The following is a 19,107-nucleotide window of genomic DNA, read 5'->3' as shown; positions in this document are numbered from 1 at the left end:
GTTGCACTCCATATGCTCTATCTTAGTCCTCCTCATTCTAAAACCTTTGGATTCCAAAGTAGTTCTTCATAACCCTAACTTAGCATTAACTCATGCTTTGGTTTCGTCAATTAATACTATGTCATCTGCAAATAACTTACACCACGACACCTCATCCTGGATACCCTCCGTAAGTTCATCCATAACTAGGGGTGTCAATGGATCCACTTCGGATCGGATCCACCTATGTCACGTTCACGGTCCATTCAAATTCCTTATCGGTCGGATCGGATTCGGATTGTTCTTTGGATTCTACTTTCCACGTCACGATCACGATCCATTTTAAATCGGACCGTCCATCGGAGTGTCCTATTATGTCATACTAAGCTTAGTCCACAATTAAATTTTTTTTTAAAAGAGTTAGAATGTCACTCTACCATAATGAAAAGCAGTGATGGTGAGGGTGAGAGCAATGACTAGGGACAGAACATGGAATAGATGAGTTATGGTTACAGATAGGAAGATGAGATGTTCATTCCACAAATGAGGACGGGTTACTAATACGGGAAGGAATAGGAGATTTATTTCGAAAAGGATGGAAACTAGTAACTACTAAAAGAATATGACTATTTTGACGAGAATACCCCCACTTAACATTGATGTTGTAATGATTTTGAGGGTATTACTGTAAGATGATTTCGGATCGTGACTGTCCCTAAGGACTTTCGCAGCATGCTTGGATCCGATCCGAAAATTTTCGGATCATATGATTGGGAATCCGAAATATGCCCATGGACCCTCTTGGTATGCTTATATCCCGTTCATTAAAGTTCGGATTCGGATGGTCCATCGGACCGTGTGGATCCATCGACACCCCAATCTATAACTAGCGTAAAAAGATAAGGGCTTAGAGCTGATCCTCGGTGCAGTCCTATTATCATTGGAAACTCACTAGACGTGCCATGTAAAATTTAAAAAACCTACTCAATGAATTTTGTTTTGACATTCTTTTCAATCCTTGTCCTGACTCTTTTTTTTCTCCTTCTTCCTTTAACCCTAAGTCCTACTTGTGTATAATGTAAGTAGGACCTAGGACACTCCAATGGATAGTCCGACTCGAAATGGATTGTAACATACTCATAAAGTAGATCCAAAAAGCACTCCAAAAGGATCCGATCCGATCAATAATTGATTATTGGACGCAAAACTTGCACTTAATTTAAAGTCCGAAAAATAGAAATCAATACTCAAAAGCCAAGACAAGCACGGCCTTAGGTATCCAATCATCATGACCAAGAAAGGAGGATCCGATTCCAAGTAGATCTATTTAATCGGATGTCCGCTGAGATGGATAAGTACCATGTGGGTTTCTTCTTATGTGGGCCATGTTTTTACATACATGTTCCCCGTGGGACCCAAAAGTTGTCTTTCACTTTCACCATTGATGGTGAAAGTGACTTTCTTTTAGTGACGTTCTCATCCTTCAATTCATCCTCATCGCCTTATTTGTCATAAGAAGAACGCTCCCCCAAACATTGCTATTTGGACCCAAACATGGACAGCTAATTTAGACAGAGGGCACTTGCCTATCTTTGGTCCACCCCCTTGTGGTGTAAAAAAGGACAGTCATAAATACACTATATGTGGGTGGCCCAGGGAAGAAAAGGGGGCCGAATATATCACTTCCCAAAATGAAATAAGTAATAAGACTAAACTGGGTACCCGCGGGTCTGACCCGGCCCAGTTTTTACGGGTTGGGCCGGGCCAAATCTTCAATGGGCCATGATTCAGTGACTTGGACCTGTAAATCGCGGGTGACCCGGCCGGGTCACTTTTTGCCAGGTATAAACGTAATGCTTTCGTTGACCTCAGTGGGACCCACTAATAAATGGAGGGCATGTGATTGGTACAGGCACCTCAGTATTTGGGAAATGATATATTGGCCCATTTTTTATACTTTGGACAGCTCTCTCTACTGTAAAAGAGTAATCATAATTCATAAACACACCAGAGTAGGCTGCTCCGAGTTAAAAAAAAAAAAGGGGACAAATATATCACCTACCCAATGGCAAAACTCCATGTGGATGGAATGGACCCCACTGCGTGTCAACTGATATATTTCAGACTGCAGTCAGTTTTTATCTTTGTACCATGTGGGCCGATACATGAACGGCTCAGATCTTCCAATCCTATGCGTGTTTGAGATGCCGTTTACAGATAACGCGTCTCCAGCTAGCATTCCTATTACACCATTCTCTTCTTTGAAAAAAGTTTTTTAACTTGTAACAACTAACAAGCCAAGACAAAAAGAAGAGAGTAAGAAAAGCATGGGGAGTTCTGTTACAACTTACAACTTACAAGCAGTTTTCTTCACTCTCCTTTTAGAAGGGCATTTTTGGAATTAAATTTCTGGCCTCGAAAAAGATGCATAAAAGTCAGCATCATATGACAAGCATAGGGGGTCGAACCGGGCACGTCTTGTGACATCAGAAGCGCCGAACGTGCCGCCCTCTAATCGTTTACTTACCCAAACTACCCCTCCTCTACTAAACAATTCTCCATTTCTACACATTACCGAAAATACCCACCTATACATTACCAGGTACGAAGAAATATAATGGGTCCCATTTGTTTTAAATTGTAATTTGGGATGTGATATATTAGCTAGTTTTTACTTCCCGTGACACCCCCCTCTAGTTTCTTTTTTACTAGAAAAGGGGGCGAAAATATCATTTCCCTTAAAAAAAATTCTAATTTAGTTGAGAAATTGAAGTTAAATTTCCCTGCCAGATTTTCAATTCCAAGTCCTTTCATTGTGTCTTTTCATACCAAACAAACAGTGACATTTATTACATTGTTTTCTTCTCTAAAAACATCCATGTCTCACTTTTAGGAAAAATTAACATCTTTATAATTTCCGATGAGAAATTTCAAAAGATAATGACTAAAATATCCTTACAATTTAACAAATTACAAGCCTATGGGAAGAATACTTCAGTGTACTCACAAGGAGGTTTTCGTCATTTCAAACTAGAGGTGGGTATTTTCGTTAATCCCATCCTTAGCAAGGATATTTCAGACGTTTCCCGTTACGAGATTTAGGAGATGGGACAACTCGAGGGCATTACGGTCAAATGTACAGAAAACCGTCGAATATTCACTACAATCTCGGGAAAAAATTAAGGGTATATTAGTGATTTCATCTTTCGAGTACGGAGGAAAATAAGAAAGTAAGTGGTATTTACGTTATTTTATCTACAAATGATGCCATTTACAATAGTGGCTCCCTGTCTATTTTCAGTTTTTCACCAACCCCAACAGAATACAAACAGCGAGAGAGAGAGAGAGAGTGTGTGAGAGATCGTCCTTTCCTCCTGAGAAATGGAACTCGAAAACCCTAGCAATGGCGAAAACCAGACCTCTGAAACATACCTTCGAAACCCTAACAATGGCGAAACTCAAGATACTCTCCAGAACCAGCTGTTCAACGAAGAAATCGATAGTTCATGCTCTACACCTTACGTGAGTGCTCCTTCGAGCCCCGGCCGTGGATCCAACGGCTACTTTTTCAGCGCTCCAGCAAGCCCTATGCACTTCATTTTATCCTCATCTTCAGCTCCTTCATCTTCATCTTCTACGTTCAGCTCTACCTCCGATCATAACATCTCTGGATCTTACGAATTTGAATTTTCAGCTCGATTCTCTACTGCTGGATCTACAGCTTCCGGATCTATGATTTCTGCTGACGAACTCTTCTTAAACGGAAAAATCCGTCCAATGAAGCTCTCATCTCACTTACAGAGGCCTCAGAATCTCGCTCCTTTGCTAGATGTAGAAGAAGAAGAGGAAGAAAACAAGGAGTTTAGTGTAGATCGGAAAGAATTTGTGGTGAGAGGGAGAGATCTGAGGTTACGGAACAGATCTATGCAACGTAGAGCTAGATCTATGTCTCCTTTAAGAAACGAAACGTTTCAATGGCAAGATGAACAGGATAGAGAAAACAAAGAGCCAGATCTGGACTTTGAAGATCCAGATCTGAAGCAGATCGAGCCTACATCTACTGAAACTACGCCTTCAGTTTCTGCATCCTCGTCTCGATCTTCATCTTCTGGAAGAAACTCAAAGAGATGGATTTTTTTGAAAGATTTCCTCTACAGAAGCAAAAGCGAAGGAAGAGGAAACAGTAAAGAGAAATTCTGGTCTTCAATCTCTTTTTCTCCTTCCAAAGAGAAAAAACCTAATTCTAGTCTCCCTTTCTCAACTTCAAAAGAGAAAAAACCTATTTCTTCTTCATCTCTCTCTTTCTCTCCTTCAAAACAGAAAAAAACTGAGATTCCAAAACCTAAAAAAATGCAACAAGTTCCAGCTCCGGCGAAGAAGTCCGCCGGAAAACCGGCGAACGTTATCGGAAAGCGGCGGGTCCCGCCATCGCCGCACGAGCTTCTTTACACGGCGAATCTTGCTCAGTCGGAGGAGATGAAGAAGAGGACTTTCTTGCCGTACAGACAAGGGCTTTTGGGATGTTTAGGGTTTAGTTCCAAGAGTTATGGTGCCATGAACGTATTTGCTAAAACCCTAAATCCAGTTTCATCCAGGTAATTCTTCCTTTCCAATCTATTTTATAAGGAAAAACGATATTTTTGTATAGCTTATTTTTCTTTTCTTCTTTGAAGTAATTGTGTCTTTCTTTGTTGGGTTTTTTTTTTTTCTCTATGTTTTAATTTTCGCAATAGAAGCTGTGGATTAATGGAATTTGCTTCTGCAAATTTGAAGTACTGCGGGTGGTTTTTAAATTCCCAGGAAATATATAATTATTCCTCTATTTAGTGTTGAAATGCAGTTTGTTTATCTTGTTGAGAGAAGTATATTTTCTTGGCCATTTTTTCTTTTCATACTGTGTATAAGCTTTGAGCTTTTTGAGAAGGTGGGAGTCATTAGTTATTGCTGGAACTCGAATCTATGGAAATTCCTAGTCATTGCTGAATTCCTCGTTGTAATTCCTTGGGATTGGGAAATGCTGGGTGAAATTTAGTTTTCTTGTGGGGGTATTTTGGGAATAGATGGTCTGGGAAAGTGGGAAGTAGGGATTTAAAGCCCATTAAAAAGGCCCAAAATTTTCAATCAAATTCTAATGGGTTGGATCATAAGTGTACTCTCTTTTCATTTTGCAGATTAGGACATTCTGGGAATAGTGATAATTGTAGGCTAATGATGGGGGCATTTTGGGAATAGGGATACTTGTAGGCTAATGTGGCGGACATTTGAGACATAATCTGTATGTCTAAAAGTAAATTTTTTCGACATTAGCATATGACAATCTTCCAAAACGGTAATGTGGGTGAGGGGCATTTTGAAAATGATTTCTTAAGAAAAGGATGCTTCGTGCATGGAGTTCTATTTTCTTTAATAATCTACGGAGGATCTGACCCACATGTTGTTTGGTGAGTGTTTGGAATCTGACCCACATTGATTAGGATCCTTTCTCTGACCCACATTTGCAAAAGAAAACAGGTGTCCTTTTTTGGGAGTTTCTGCAGCTTAGTTGTTGTTAGGGGAGTTGGGAAGGTCCCATTTCCCTTTACTTTCCTTCACTTCTCCATGTAAAAGGAAGATCTTATTATCGTTTTCATTGGCCTTTTTTGCATTGGGAGTTTATGAATGATCTTTCTTCTATAATTTTCTTGTTGTATGTGGAGAAGATAGTGATGTTTTAGTTATTAATATCTTTTCTTATCTTTAGTAGATAGAAGGAAATACGTTTGGTCATAGGTCTTGTCATCGGCATCAGATTCTCTTGGATGTGGACATGTGAAAGGGTTAGTGGATGTTGATTTTGATGTATTTTTAACATTATTGTGTAGTAACCCAAGTTGTGAAATCACTATGGAATCTTGTTCGCATCGTGTATTTTTCACTGATTTTTTTATGGGATCTCAAGATCTTACAACTCATTAAGTTGACTTGTTATTATTTGGGCTGCTTCTAAGATTATTTTAAAAGTGAATTCGTACTTTAAAAGGTGGGTTAGATTCTGATTTGTGGTTCAAGTTACTTCATAGGAGATCTTACACAGTTACGCTCACGTCTCCCTTCTTTCCTCTGATATTTTCTCTCTAGTCAAAAGGACGAGGACAGAAAATTACCCTTTAGTTGGGAGGGTGGTTTGGGAAAAAAAAATAATCCAGGGTCTTGTAGGTTTGCAGGCAATTTATGATATTGGGAAAAAAATTTCATAGAATATGAGTTAGCCTGGAAAAGTCATTTTCCATATAAAATAATTGCAAGGTAAGTTTTTCCTGCTTCCTTGCAGCCACTTTGGTTTGTTATTGTTTGTAACAGGGGTGCAATTTTGCCTTGCTGGTTGTCATTTCCTCGGGTTGGGTTGGGAAAAGCCGAGTCAATTTAATTTTGGGTGCCTTGTTGGTTGTCATTTCCTCGGGTTGGGTTGGGAAAAGCAGAGCCAATTTAATTTTGGGTTGGGTTAGGGTTGAGGCCTTGTCAACACGACCCGACTCAAACCCGACCTCTGTACTCTAATTTCATCTTGATTTTCTTTGGGTTATTGCATTTTTAATTTGGCCCTAGGTCAACCCAAACCGTACCAGACCCAATTTCGGGTTAGATGGATTGGGTTAGGGTTGAGAGATTTATAGGCAGGTCTGGATAGGGTTGACCATCATCAATCCGAGCTGGTTGGGTTAAGGTTGAGGGATTGCTATCTCCTGTTGGGTTAGGGTAGGCCTCAACCTGTCCAACCTGACCCGAGTTGCACAGTTTGTACACACTGAAATTTTTAGGAAATTTAGACATTTGATAGGTTTTTCTTTTTTCCGGTAAAAAATTTTCATTAAGAAACCTTAATAAAATGCAGACTTGTTAGCTTTGGCTGTGATTACTAAATTTTTGACAATTTATTCAGGTAAAATTGTTTTTGGTTAAATTTCTAAGGGGAATAATTAGCAAAAAGTTTTCTATGGAATTAATGTTTTACAAGATATTTCCTAGGTAATAATTCATTTTTCATATATTATATTTTTCAAAATACAAAATAGAAAGTGTTCAGCAAAACAAGTTGGGCCATTTGAAAGATGTAGTGAGGACAAAAATGTATCTTGTGTTCAAGGGATGTTGGTCATTTTGCCTAGCTTGCACACGTGTGAGACAGACATGTTTGCTCCATCTTTTCCCACTATCCTCGTATTTCTAATTCTAACCCTACTTGAAACTCTCAACCCACCACCACTTCCGTGAGCAATTCAGCCACCACTTTCGCATACCTAGGGCTTGCAACGGGGTGAGGCATGGCCAGATGCTGCATCCCCATCCCACCCCACACATAAAAACAGTACTAAAATATGCAAATAATGAAACAAAGGGCAAATGACAATGGGCAGATTTGGAATTTTAGAATATTTTTTTTTTTATTATGCAAATTATGTACTTCTAATGGCATATGCAGGGTATTGAATCGGGCCGGGCCGGGCCCATAGCCATCACGTCCCTGCTCTGTGGAATTTTTAAAAACCCCATCTTCACGAGTGAAATTGCTAGCCCTATTGACATAGAGTGAAATGGCGGAAGCGAGTTAGATCTGTAATTTTTTTTTTTTCCATAGAAGATAGGGTTCTTGATCTTACATTGAGCGTAGGGACACATGAGATCAGATCAAGGGCGGAATCGTTGGCAATGACCCTTACATGCAATAAGGGATGAAATAATGGGAGAAATTGGAAAAAAGCTACAATTAATAGCTTGTAATTCCAAATTCTCTAGAAAAATAAAGAAGATAGAAGAGAAAATTTCTTTCCAAATTTCAAATCATTAGGAGGAATCTAAAAGGAGAGACTATGGGGCTTTATGTACTAGCCCATTACAGTATGAAATAACTTAACTATATGTAGTAAGCAAATGACCACTAAGACAGAGTGTATGGAGTGCAACTTTAGTAATGCAAAGATGCAGAACGAGGATGTAGTAAATATGACTAGACAGGAGGTACATAAGAGGGATATCTTTCGCTATCTTGGTTCAATCCTACATAAGTAATGAGAGATTGAAGAGGATGTTAACCACAGAATAAGAGCAAGTTGGTTGAAGTGGAAGCATGCTTGAGGAGTTCTATGCGACCGTAAAATACCTACGAAGTTGAAGGCAAAGTTTTATAAGACGGTTATAAGGCCAGCCATGCTGTACGGTTTAGAATGTTGGGCCACAAAGAAGCAGCAAGTGCATAAGATGAGTATAGCGGAGATGCCAATGCTTAGATGGATGTGCTGCCACACAAGGTTAGATAAAATTAAAAATGAAGAAATCCGTAACAAGGTGGGGGTGGCACCAATTGAGAAGAAGATAAGAGAGCACCGCTTAAGATGGTTTCGGCATATCCAACGTAGGCCTTTGGATGCTCTATTGAGAAGAAGTGACTCGTGCCAAGTTGATGGAGTAAAAAAAGGTAGGGGCAGACCGAAAATAACTTGGACAGAAATAGTGAGGAAAGACTTGAGGGCTAGGAACCAGACCTGGCAAACGGGTGGGTTGGGCCGGGTCAACCCGCGGGTGATGCGGGTGCTGGTCCACGGGTCGGGTGAGGAAATGACCCGCATTTTTGCGAGTCAGAATTTAGGTGGTGGGCCGGGTCAACACGCGGGTCACCCGCAAAATATGGGATCGTAATAATTCTCCTGATTTGACCGCATCTGTTTTTTCTGTAATTGTCATAACTATCTATATTTTATTGGTATTTTTTTCGTAATTTTACAACTTTATAGGCATTTCTAGGTAATTTTTCATTTAAAACTTTATAATTTAGCTATTTTACTTTTTTGTGTAATGATTACTTTTTTTTTGTTTGCTAGCAACATTTGCCATGTGCGCATCTTTGCACCCCGATGGCCACATGGCGAGAAGTTGCCATAGTAGAAGTTTGGTAGCAAATTCTTATAAAATAAAAAACAGAAGGAAATGTTATAACACTACTGTTTCTTATGAGCGCACTCTCACTTTATTAAAAGTATGGTATGGCTCACACCATAGGATGATCCAAACCGTCCATTAGATGGGCCATAGCCTAAATAGGTTTTGCTCCAAAAATCATTTCCATGGGATGATCCTAACCCTCCAATCTGAATGTTAGAGGGTTGATCCTAACCCTCTATAGATCGGAGGGTTAGAATCAACCAATGGAAATAATTTTGGGCATAACCTATTTAAGCTATGGCCCATCTAATGGACGGTTTAGATAATCCTATGGTGCAGGCCATACCGTACTTTTTATAAAGTGAGGAGTTCCCTCATAAAAAACAGTAGTGCTACTGTTCTGATAACATTCTCAAAAAAATAATAATAATAAGGTAAAAATGCGGGTGCCCGCAGATTGACCCGACCCGACTCGTGTTTTTGCGGGTTGGGTCACCCGCGGGTTAGTTTTGACGAGTCACTAAAACTTAGACCCGTGCCCGCAAATTTGCGGGTGGGTCGGGTCGGGTCGGGTCGACCTGCGGGCATGGGTCGCTTTTGCCAGGTCTACTAAGAACATGACCTTGGATAGGAGAGAATGGAAGAAAATGATCCATGTGGACAAACCCAACTAATGTTAGGAGTAGACTTAGTCAATTTGAGTCGGGTTCCTTTCACCTTCTTCATGAAAAATTTTCTACAGGATTCATTAGCCGACCCCAACTAGTGTCGGACAAAGGCTTAGTTGAGTTGAGTTGACTTTATTGTCAAGTAAATGGCCCCATCTGCAGTTGGGCCCACAAAAATGGATGGTCTAGATCCTCTTATCAGACATCTATTGGTAAGGTGGTGATGGGCGATTTCAGTCGATCCTAACGAACCCAGAAAACTTCTTTTTTTTACGGGATTTGCTAGGGACCATTGTAGAAGGCATTTCACGTAAGAGTGCACCCACATAGGCTCACTTTTCAAAAGATTTTGTCTTATTGAGTTAATTCATCTGATGCGGCTGCACTCTCATGCAACAGCCATTTCTCGAAATTAGACCGGGCAAAAAGTGACCCAACCCGGGGGCCACATGGCCTGCCCGTAATTTACGGATCAGGGTCACTAAATCATGACCCATTGAAAATTTGACCCGGCCTGGCCCAACCCGTAAAAACTGGGCCGGGTCGTGGGTTCCCGTAAAAACCCAAATGTTAGAGATTTTACATGGTGTAAGCCCTTATAATATCATAATTTTCAGAGAGTACTGTACTGACCATATCATAGGATGATCCAAACCGTCCATGTGATGGAACACACAGTAACTAGGTCACCCTCCAAAAATCATTTCCATAGGATGATCCTAACCCTCCAATCTGCAGAGGTTTCCATAATTAATAATATGCAATTCCTCCATAGATCAGAGGGCTAGGATCATTATATGGAAATGATTTTTTGGACACAACCTACTTACGTTATGGTGCATCACATGGACGGCTTGGGCCCATACGGGTTGGGTGAAACCCAGCCCGGCCCATCCGTTTGCCAGGTCTACTCGAAATGCCTTTGCGATGGTCCCTAGCAAATCCCTTAATTTTTTTTATTTTACTTTTTTTAAAAGGACATTTTTGATACTGCAAATGTCTCGAGAACACAAAGAATAAAAAGTAAATACGAGGAGAAGGAGGTGTGAATTGGGACAAGGTAAAAACAGGGGATAGGGACAGCACGTGCAAAACCCTGATTCCAAGTTACTTTCTGCGGGAATCCGATTCAAAGAAAGAAACGCTCAAATCGAGGAATGCTTTGGGAATTCATTATTCATTATGGTGGGCCCCATCTCAGATCAGATGATCCTGATTGTCCAATTAAGAGCTTCAGATGGACGGCAAAAATTATACAAGCAACATGGGGCCTACGAGATAGACATTTCGTGGGTCCCACTATCTAATAATTTCTTCTTTTGTGCTCAAAATGTAGGGCTGCAACTCGAGCCGGGTTTTACCCGACGCATCGACCCAACCCGAAAATAGCCTAGGTTGGGTTCAGGTTTAATGGGTTTCGGGTCGAGCCGGGTTGAGCATTCAAAAGCCCGCATGAATCTCGGGTCAAGCCGGGTTTGAAGGGGCCCGACCCGAGTTACATAAGCTATAGTATGTACATTTTTTTCTATTGTTAGTTAAAAGTTAAAAGTGAAAACCCACGCACCCACTGTTACTGTATGTGAGTGTAATTTCTGCTTCTATGAGTTGAGTTGATTCAAGTGTTTGATTCAGCATTGTTTGATTGTAATTACAACATTGTTTGATTCCAGTGTGATGTGAGTGTAATTACATCATTGTTTGATTCAAGTGTAATGTGAGTGTAATTTCTGCTTCTATGAGTTGAGTTGCCTTGCCAAACAAGAATTTTCCTTAAAAAATTGCGTCAACGTGTAAAAACCCGAACCGACCTGAGATTTATCATGGGTAGGGCCGGGTTTGGGAATCGTGGGTTTTCCGGAAAAAAACCCGACCCGACCCGAGATATTTCTCGGGTAGGGTTGGGTTCTCCAAAACCCGACCCGAGTTGAAGCCCTATCAAAATGCTCTTACTCATCTCTATGGGGATGTTATGTGCACACCCCTTATTATTAAACTTTCCTAATTGGGGATCCCTAAGAACCTTTAACAGCAAATTTGAAAGGCGTAACAAGTAGGAGTGTCATTCTTAAGACCATGGAATGTAAATATGTTCTGCCGCTAATTTGTGTAAGCAAATATTCCATAAAAAAATCATCGATGCCAAACATGGCCTAATTGTATTTAGAAGACATGATTATGAAAATTTCTTAGCAGTTTCATTTATTAAATAGGATAAAATTAACCGTTAATTTTAAGGTAGCGATAAATTCGCACCCCTCTAGGATAATTCGTACCCCTTTAACCGGAATTGACGATAAATAGCGTTAAAGTCTGCCACATACCCTGGTGCGAATTATCCTCTAGGGGGTGCGAATTTATCATCGCCCTAATTTTATTGGAAGCACTATTAATTCCTTGGATTTGAATTCATGTAAATTTATAACTTTACTTGAAATTACATTTGTATTAGAATTCACATAAAGTTATGAATTCATAACAAACTGACCCTATGAGACTCCACTGCCAAAGACCCTATAAAACATGAGCACTGGCATGAATTTCTCCCAAAGCTTCCCTCATCTCTTTAGATCCCAACCCAAGGTGGTTTGGATGTAGGGAAAACATTTATGATGTTTGGTAAACTTTTGCAAACTCATTTCCCATGAAAAAAATTTCCGAAATTGAAAATTTTCTTTGTTTTCTACAAACCTACAAACCTAATAGACCCTGGAATTTTAGTTTTCATGGAATATTTTTTGTGAAAATTTTTATTTTCCACGAGTTTCTTTTTCCTAGATCCAAACACCCTTGTAGCATGTTTGGAAACCATGAAAGATTATTCCATGGAGGAGGGTGAGAGACTTGAGTGGGAAGGAGTGGCTAGCAATGTTTCAAAACGCAGATGCATGTTTCAAGATACGGATACGTGTTAAAATATGGCCAAATCAAATCCTAGTCAATTCGGCGAGGCAAGTCGAGTATTCGGTTGATGCGGTCATAGTTTGAGAGTCAAATGAGTTTTGATTAACTTTGTAGGGCAAAATGGACTCGGACAAGAACGGGGCCAATGTAAGAAGGAGTCGACTCAAGGGAGTCAATTGTGACACGTGAGAATTTTGAAACTATGGTGGAGCGAACCTTGGCGCAAGGGTAAGGTTGCTCTATTGTGTTTTGATGATGGTCACGGGTTCGAGTCACTAAAACATCCTCTCGTTAAAATAGTGGTAAGGCTGTGTACATCTAGCCCTACCCTGCACGCAATGGCAGGAGCCTCGTGCACCAGACCGCCCTTTTTTCGGTGGAGTGAGGATGTGAAATCCTTAAAAACAACGGAAAAATACATATGCTACTTAAAGTTGGTTTTTTTTGTTCTCCTGTTTTTAAAGGCTTATATTACTCTCTCTCTCTCTCACAACTTGCCTTAGAAAATGACCAGTACCCCACATTTATTAAGCTCAAAAACTTAGGATCGTCCGATTGTTCTTACTATTAGATCGTGGCCGTCCGTCCCTAATTTCTTTCTACACTTTCCGATATCTTTTCCTCTCGAGGCCTTCATCCCACGTGGAATTTCTGAAAGAAAAAAATTGTTTTTCTTTTTTTTTTTTTGCCTTCTCTTTCCTGTGGGCTTCTTTCTGAGCTGAAACATATTTGCTTTGCTTTTCTTTTCTTTTCTTTTTTAACATATTTTGTTTTGTTTTATTAATTAAAGAGATGGGTTCAGAGACAAGCTCTTCACCCTCTGGAAAACGAAACAGAGATCCCGAAGATGAAATCTATCTCGATAATTTTCATGCCCACAAGCGATTTTTAAGCGAGGTGCGTCTCTAATTTTTATATCTGTTTGGGTATTTTGCTTTGTGTTTTCTTCCTCCTTTGTTTGCCCCTTTTGTTCTCTTTTTTTCTTTTTTTACCTTCTCAAATGATGGATTTTCATGGGTATTCTTCGAAAAGGGATCCTGGGTTTATGGATGACCAATTTTTAGGGGATTTCTTCAAACAGAGATTATTGATTTATTTTTGGATTTTGGTTGTGCATTTCTTCTTCAGAGAGTGGTTTTTTATTTATTTTTTTATAGATTTTTTCGAGATTTTTTCTCGCTTTTCCCTCGAATAGATTTTGGTTCTCGATGTTCTTTTTTCTTTTTCTTTTTTAATGATGAATTGTCTTATGGCTATTGATATTGGCACTACCATGTTTGATATTGGCACTACCATGTTTTGATAATTGCAGAAACTCGCATTGCATTTTCCTTTTTATTACTTGGCTTTGGAGAGCATCTTGAGAATTGTAACAACCTTTGACAGCTTGTTAAATAAAAAAAGGATGAGTTAGTGCAATTATCAAAATATGGTAGTGCCAATATCAGTAGCCCTTATTTATCTTTTCATTTTAGGACGACTGATTTTCACTCGTCTTTGGTTGCAGATAATGGCATCCAGTTTGAATGGATTAACAGTTGGTGACTCCCTCTCTGAAAATCTCATGGAATCTCCACTGAGATCAGAAGGCATGTGCAACCCCAGGTACTTTTGTCCTTGGTTTTAGATTTTTGTTGAATGTTTATGATCAGCTAATGGAAATAGATAAGTTGAATTTGAATTATTAGTGATCTCAGTCTCAGAAAAAAGAAATATAGTTAGGGCTCATAAGTAATGTTTAATGTTTCCATAAATTTGTGATCTCTTATATCTTGTTGCTCAGACCAAGAACCTTCATTGTTCCTATGTCAGTAATTTATTCTCTCTTATTTCTAATAATTTATACAAACATCTAGTGATATAAGATGCAAGAAAAAGGAATGATAGGATGAAGGGCGCCCTTGCAAATAACACCTTAAAGGGCGCCCCTATTGGTTGATTGCAGCAAAGTGGGTGTATGGTGGCGCCGGAAAAAGTGGATGGCGCAGGAAAAAGTGGAAACGACTTTGACTTTGCTGAAAATCAACCAATAAGGGCACCCTTGAAGGTGGTTTTTGCAAGGACGCCCTTCATTCTATCATTCCTCTACAAGAAAATACCTTTTTAGGAAATGTTATTGAAAGTACATACCGGTGAACATTAATGTTGTTCAAAGTAAATATTGTATGTAAGTACGTATTGACCCTTATGCCACCAATGGTCTCCTTGGATACCCGTGGCCAGCTCTCACACTACTAACCACCCAAATCCTCCTCACTCAGATTGAATTGTCCTTTCGGCGGTTGGTCGCAGCAAGCATGGACTCCAGTGGGTAGTCTTAGAGGCACCAATGGCTAGGGGTGGACATGGTTCGGTTCGGTTATGTGGTATACCCAGAACCGAACCATTTGCAATCAGTTCCCAGGAATTGGAACCAGAACTGAACCGTTTATCCTTGGAACCGAACCAGAACCAAACTTGATCGGTTCGGTCCGGTTCTGATTTTACCCACCCTTTTGAGAAGGATCCAGCTACTAGTCTTGTTCTGTTCCACAACCATACCGTTCCAACTACTAGTCTGGACTCCAAAGAATTTCTGGACATTTCAAATTATCAATAGTCTGGACATATTTCTGATGTTTATGTTGGCAAATGGCAATGCATTCGGACATCTGAAGAAAAATAGTCTGGACCATTCTCTTAATCTCTTCTCATGTTGGCAAATGACATATCAAATTATCAATAGTATGGACCATTCTCTTAATCTCTTCTCACGGAAACCGTTATGGGGGAGGGGGGTGATTTTATCCGATTGGGGGGTATATGATCCCACTCGGTTCTCGGTTCTCGGTTCTCGGTTCTCGGTTCTAGGATCCCAAACCCAGAACCGAACCGAATTCCCACGGTTCCAGGATTCCAAACCCGGAACCGAACCATTTAAATCTGGAACCGAACCGAACCAAACCAAAATGGCCGGTTCGGTTCGGTTCCTAGGGTTGAACCGGAACCATGTCCACCCCTACCAATGGCAGATGCATGCAGGGAAACCCCTGTCTGGCAATGGCTGTAGGAGATTGTCGGATTTTCTTCTTACCTGATAGACACATATAAAACCCTAAACTACGATACTGGAGTCTATGGTTGTTGTAACCACCACGGTGGATTCCAAAGAACATATCATTAAATCTCTAATGCTCCAACCGATTCCTCTTGTCAAAGTTGATGCGTTTGAAAGTACTTAAGTTCCTTCCCATCCTATCTCGCAACAACATTGATTAAGATTCCAAACAACAAAGGTTTGCAGTTTTGGACAATCATAACCAAATTGTGACCACCATGCAATTGCAATTATAAAATTGACTCATTCAATGATGCCTCATTAAAATTTTAAATTGAATTGAAGCATAAAAAAATAACAATTGCCAATATAAACTACTTTACATGGACTAGCTTCCACAGTTATGAATTGTCATGGTCATACTAAAGTCATTTGATGTACATCGATACTCTTTAACCTTAGAATTTGATTACATTTTGTGTGTCATTGTCTTGCACCAATCTAGCAATGGCATCCAATAAGCTGAGGCTGAAAAATAAGTAAATTGATGCATGAAGGAGAACTATGAAGCTACCCATTCTATCTTTTATCAGTCACCCTCCAGATGGGCATGTACACTGACTACTTCTACTTCGAGCCTTCGACCTTTATCTTATCACTTCATTGGCCTTATCCATGGCCTCATACCAATACCCTATAATAGGTTTGTCTCTATGATCAACTAGGCAGAGGACTCTCACGAAAGGCTGCCAAATACTCGCAATCATTCTGCATATTGACCAAAAGAACTATTTAACAATGTCAAGATAACATCCTGACTAAGTTCATATTACTAGCAACATACTCTCAGACACAAACATTTCCTGGAGAGCTTTCTTATGTGTGAAAAGATTGTATTTGGCCGAGAAGTTTGTGGCAAACTTCTTCCAAACAAAACGGAAAATCTTTACCTCTTGTGAACTGATTTCTCATCAAGTGTAGTAATCATCCAGGGTTATATATAAACCTGGCTCTCTCTCTCTCTCTCTCTCTCTCTCTCTCTCTCTCTCTCTCTCTCTCTCTCTCTCTCTCTCTCTCTTATTAGCAATGATAGGAAAACCCACATGGTCTTTCCAATTTCTCAAGCATGAGATCTATTGCACGAGTGTAACAGAAACTCCTGTACTTTATTTCCAATTCTTCCCAGCAGCTTTGGGACTTTGTTCCTTCTCTGTTACAAACTGCACAATATTATAGGAATCAACCTCTTGAATTACTGCATTAGCAATCTTCATTGCACCTGATGCATCCACGTAATAAAAAGTATGGCTTTTAAGCAATAAATGGATATGTTTATCAATGGGCATTGCTTTGTATATGTCCAACCATCATCCATTACTGAAAACCTTGTGCATTTCCATGAAAATTTGACCTCAGCCAAACACTCTTGTTCAGTTTCTTCAAAATCTCCCCCCTTAAGTTGTGATAGGAGGGTGCCCTACATCCCAACTCAGTGGAACAGACCTCATCAATCATCGGCTGCCTATATGGGTACTTGACAGCATTGAATGACATGTTGGCATCATTCCAAAATTTGCCAACTGTCATATCGGCTTTATTGGCATGTTCCTTGGTACCCAAAACACTTTTAATGCTTGGCTGAGATACAGGGGTTTGTTCATCATACCAAAATTTGACAATTATTATATGTATTTCCAATCTCTTCCATAATCTTACTTATTCTTGCCTTTTCTTCCTGTAATGTCCTAAAATCCATTCTATTTTCGATTTGACATTAAGTGGAATCTTCCTACAAATTATTACCTGCTCCCACTAGATGTTCTTTCAATCAGTTGATGCCTCCCACTAGACGGTCTCCTCCCCCAGTATGAATCACGTATCTCTACTTGCCTCATGAGAGTGCACTTAGATTGTTCTCTTGGCTGGCAGGAATGGAGAAGGAAAACTGACTCGATGAACTGTTTGCCTGCAACCACCAGCGAATGATGTTCGTGACCACATGGACATGGTTTTGGATTTTGGATTTCAGGTTCTTTCTTATTATTGTTTTATAAGTTTTACCATCTGACGATCACCGTGAGTTAGTCCTAATGATCAACCATGGTCCCAGATGAGATGTGTGTATAAGAGGAACCATTTTAGTCAGCCATGAGACGACTCGAATGGTCTTATTCCCGTTTTAGTCAGCCATGAGACGACCCCAATGGTCTTATTCCCGTTTTAGTCAGCCATGAGACGACTCGAATAAGTTTGACTCGTCCCCAAGTTCCTTGAGATCTGATCTTGCTCTACCTTAACCTGCCTTACAAAGTAAAATTGTATCAATGTTGCTGCATGTTATAAGACCATTTCTGATCTTTTCTTTTTTTTATTCATTTTCGGATTACAGGGATGAGGTCACCTCACAGTACTCGCCAATGTCAGAAGATTCAGACGACTCACGATACTGTGATACCCCTCTAATTTCATCCCCTTCCCAAAGTGACACCCTTGGTAACCTAACTAATTTGGGTTCCCCTCATCGGTATCAGAAACCACTTGTTGGGTTTTCTTCAACAGTACCCTCTAATTCACATTCTTCACTTGGGTGCTGTCTCACTACAGTAGCTTGTTGTCAGCCACGACGTGGTCCAGACTCAGAGGGCCGCTTTCCATCATCACCCAGTGACATGTACCACTCAGCTGACCTTAGGCGGGCGGCCCTCCTGAGGTCGGTGCAGATGAGAACGCAACCACAGAGCCCACCAACCTTTGAACTGCCATTTGGTTCTGGGCAAGATACAATGCAGAATATAGAAACGGCTGAAGAACGGCCCTGCTCTTATGTGAAACCTTTAGTTTATGAGAGGGAATATCAGAACTCTGCGCGAGTTCCAATCATGCTCCTCGATGAGTGTTCTTCAATTGGTCTATCGGAGTCTGAATCAAACCAAGAAAAGTTAGTTAATTTCAGTATGAAGAGTGAGGAATCTGAGGAAGAACTGTTTGGAGGAAATCAGTTGGGGCGAACAGGGATTGTATCATCTAGGAGGAGATCTCTGCTGGCGGGGAATGCTTCAAGGAACTGACCAAATGCTTTCCATGAAAGCGCGCTATCTGTGTAAGGATCAAGATATTTAGACAAAGATCCAAGTACGCGGAATTGCCAGAATTCATGCTTTTTTTTTTTTTTGTTGGAGCAGGTCGACCCCCTTGTACTCCCTTTTTCTAACACTCAAAAGGATCAACTAATTTGCTAATGTTGTATTATTTTACAATGCCATGTGCTTCTTTTTGTTCAGATCTTCCTCTCATGTTGCAAGGATGGGGCAATTTGATTGAGGCTGATGAAGTGATGGTAGTCTTGCAAATCCATATATGTAAGTCATTTATTCAATTTTTGGGAGAAAATTCACAATTCAACCTGTTGCTTGTGCAGTGTTCTTATGTGGGCTTTTATTTTTTTAATTTCCATATACTCCCAATGATGGTGCCATAAGGGTTACAATAGCTGCTTGGAATCTTGATTTGAGGTCAAATGTAATCACACTTTTTTACAGGTGACGGATATCTGCACTACCATATTTTGATAATGGCACTACTTTTTTTTTTTACACCTTAATTAGC

The 19,107-nt window shown here is 40.0% G+C and overlaps 2 protein-coding genes across 2 annotated transcripts; both read left to right on the top strand.

Annotated features, from left to right (window-relative positions):
- Nucleotides 1–3,283: 3,283 nt before the first annotated feature.
- On the top strand, nucleotides 3,284–4,801 carry LOC143853125 (stress response NST1-like protein (DUF1645)). The gene has a single exon (XM_077362851.1). The coding sequence runs from the start codon at nucleotides 3,361–3,363 to the stop codon at nucleotides 4,576–4,578; it is 1,218 nt and encodes a 405-aa protein (XP_077218966.1). The 5' UTR covers nucleotides 3,284–3,360; the 3' UTR covers nucleotides 4,579–4,801.
- Nucleotides 4,802–12,910: 8,109 nt separating this feature from the next.
- LOC143853438 (uncharacterized) lies at nucleotides 12,911–18,905 on the top strand. The gene is made up of 3 exons (XM_077363200.1): nucleotides 12,911–13,361; nucleotides 13,972–14,069; nucleotides 17,891–18,905. Exons 1-3 carry the CDS (start codon nucleotides 13,257–13,259, stop codon nucleotides 18,567–18,569), a joined length of 882 nt encoding a protein of 293 aa, XP_077219315.1. The 5' UTR covers nucleotides 12,911–13,256; the 3' UTR covers nucleotides 18,570–18,905.
- The last annotated feature ends 202 nt before the right edge of the window (nucleotides 18,906–19,107 follow it).

The sequence above is a fragment of the Tasmannia lanceolata genome, unplaced genomic scaffold (genome assembly GCF_043159265.1).
Source record: "Tasmannia lanceolata isolate RefF3 unplaced genomic scaffold, GAP_Taslan_0.1 ptg000019l, whole genome shotgun sequence".
NCBI lineage: Eukaryota > Viridiplantae > Streptophyta > Magnoliopsida > Canellales > Winteraceae > Tasmannia > Tasmannia lanceolata.
Note: the sequence above shows the minus strand (reverse complement) of the source record. Positions and strands in the feature narration are given on the sequence as shown.

What these genes read in the sequence shown, in the direction of transcription:
- LOC143853125 (XM_077362851.1), top strand. Translation starts at nt 3,361, where the DNA reads ATGGAACTCGAAAACCCTAGCAATGGCGAAAACCAGACCTCTGAAACA.
- LOC143853438 (XM_077363200.1), top strand. Translation starts at nt 13,257, where the DNA reads ATGGGTTCAGAGACAAGCTCTTCACCCTCTGGAAAACGAAACAGAGAT. An exon ending in ACAAGCGATTTTTAAGCGAG is followed by an intron (nt 13,362 to 13,971) that starts GTGCGTCTCTAA and finishes CTTTGGTTGCAG; the next exon opens with ATAATGGCATCCAGTTTGAA. An exon ending in GAAGGCATGTGCAACCCCAG is followed by an intron (nt 14,070 to 17,890) that starts GTACTTTTGTCC and finishes TTCGGATTACAG; the next exon opens with GGATGAGGTCACCTCACAGT.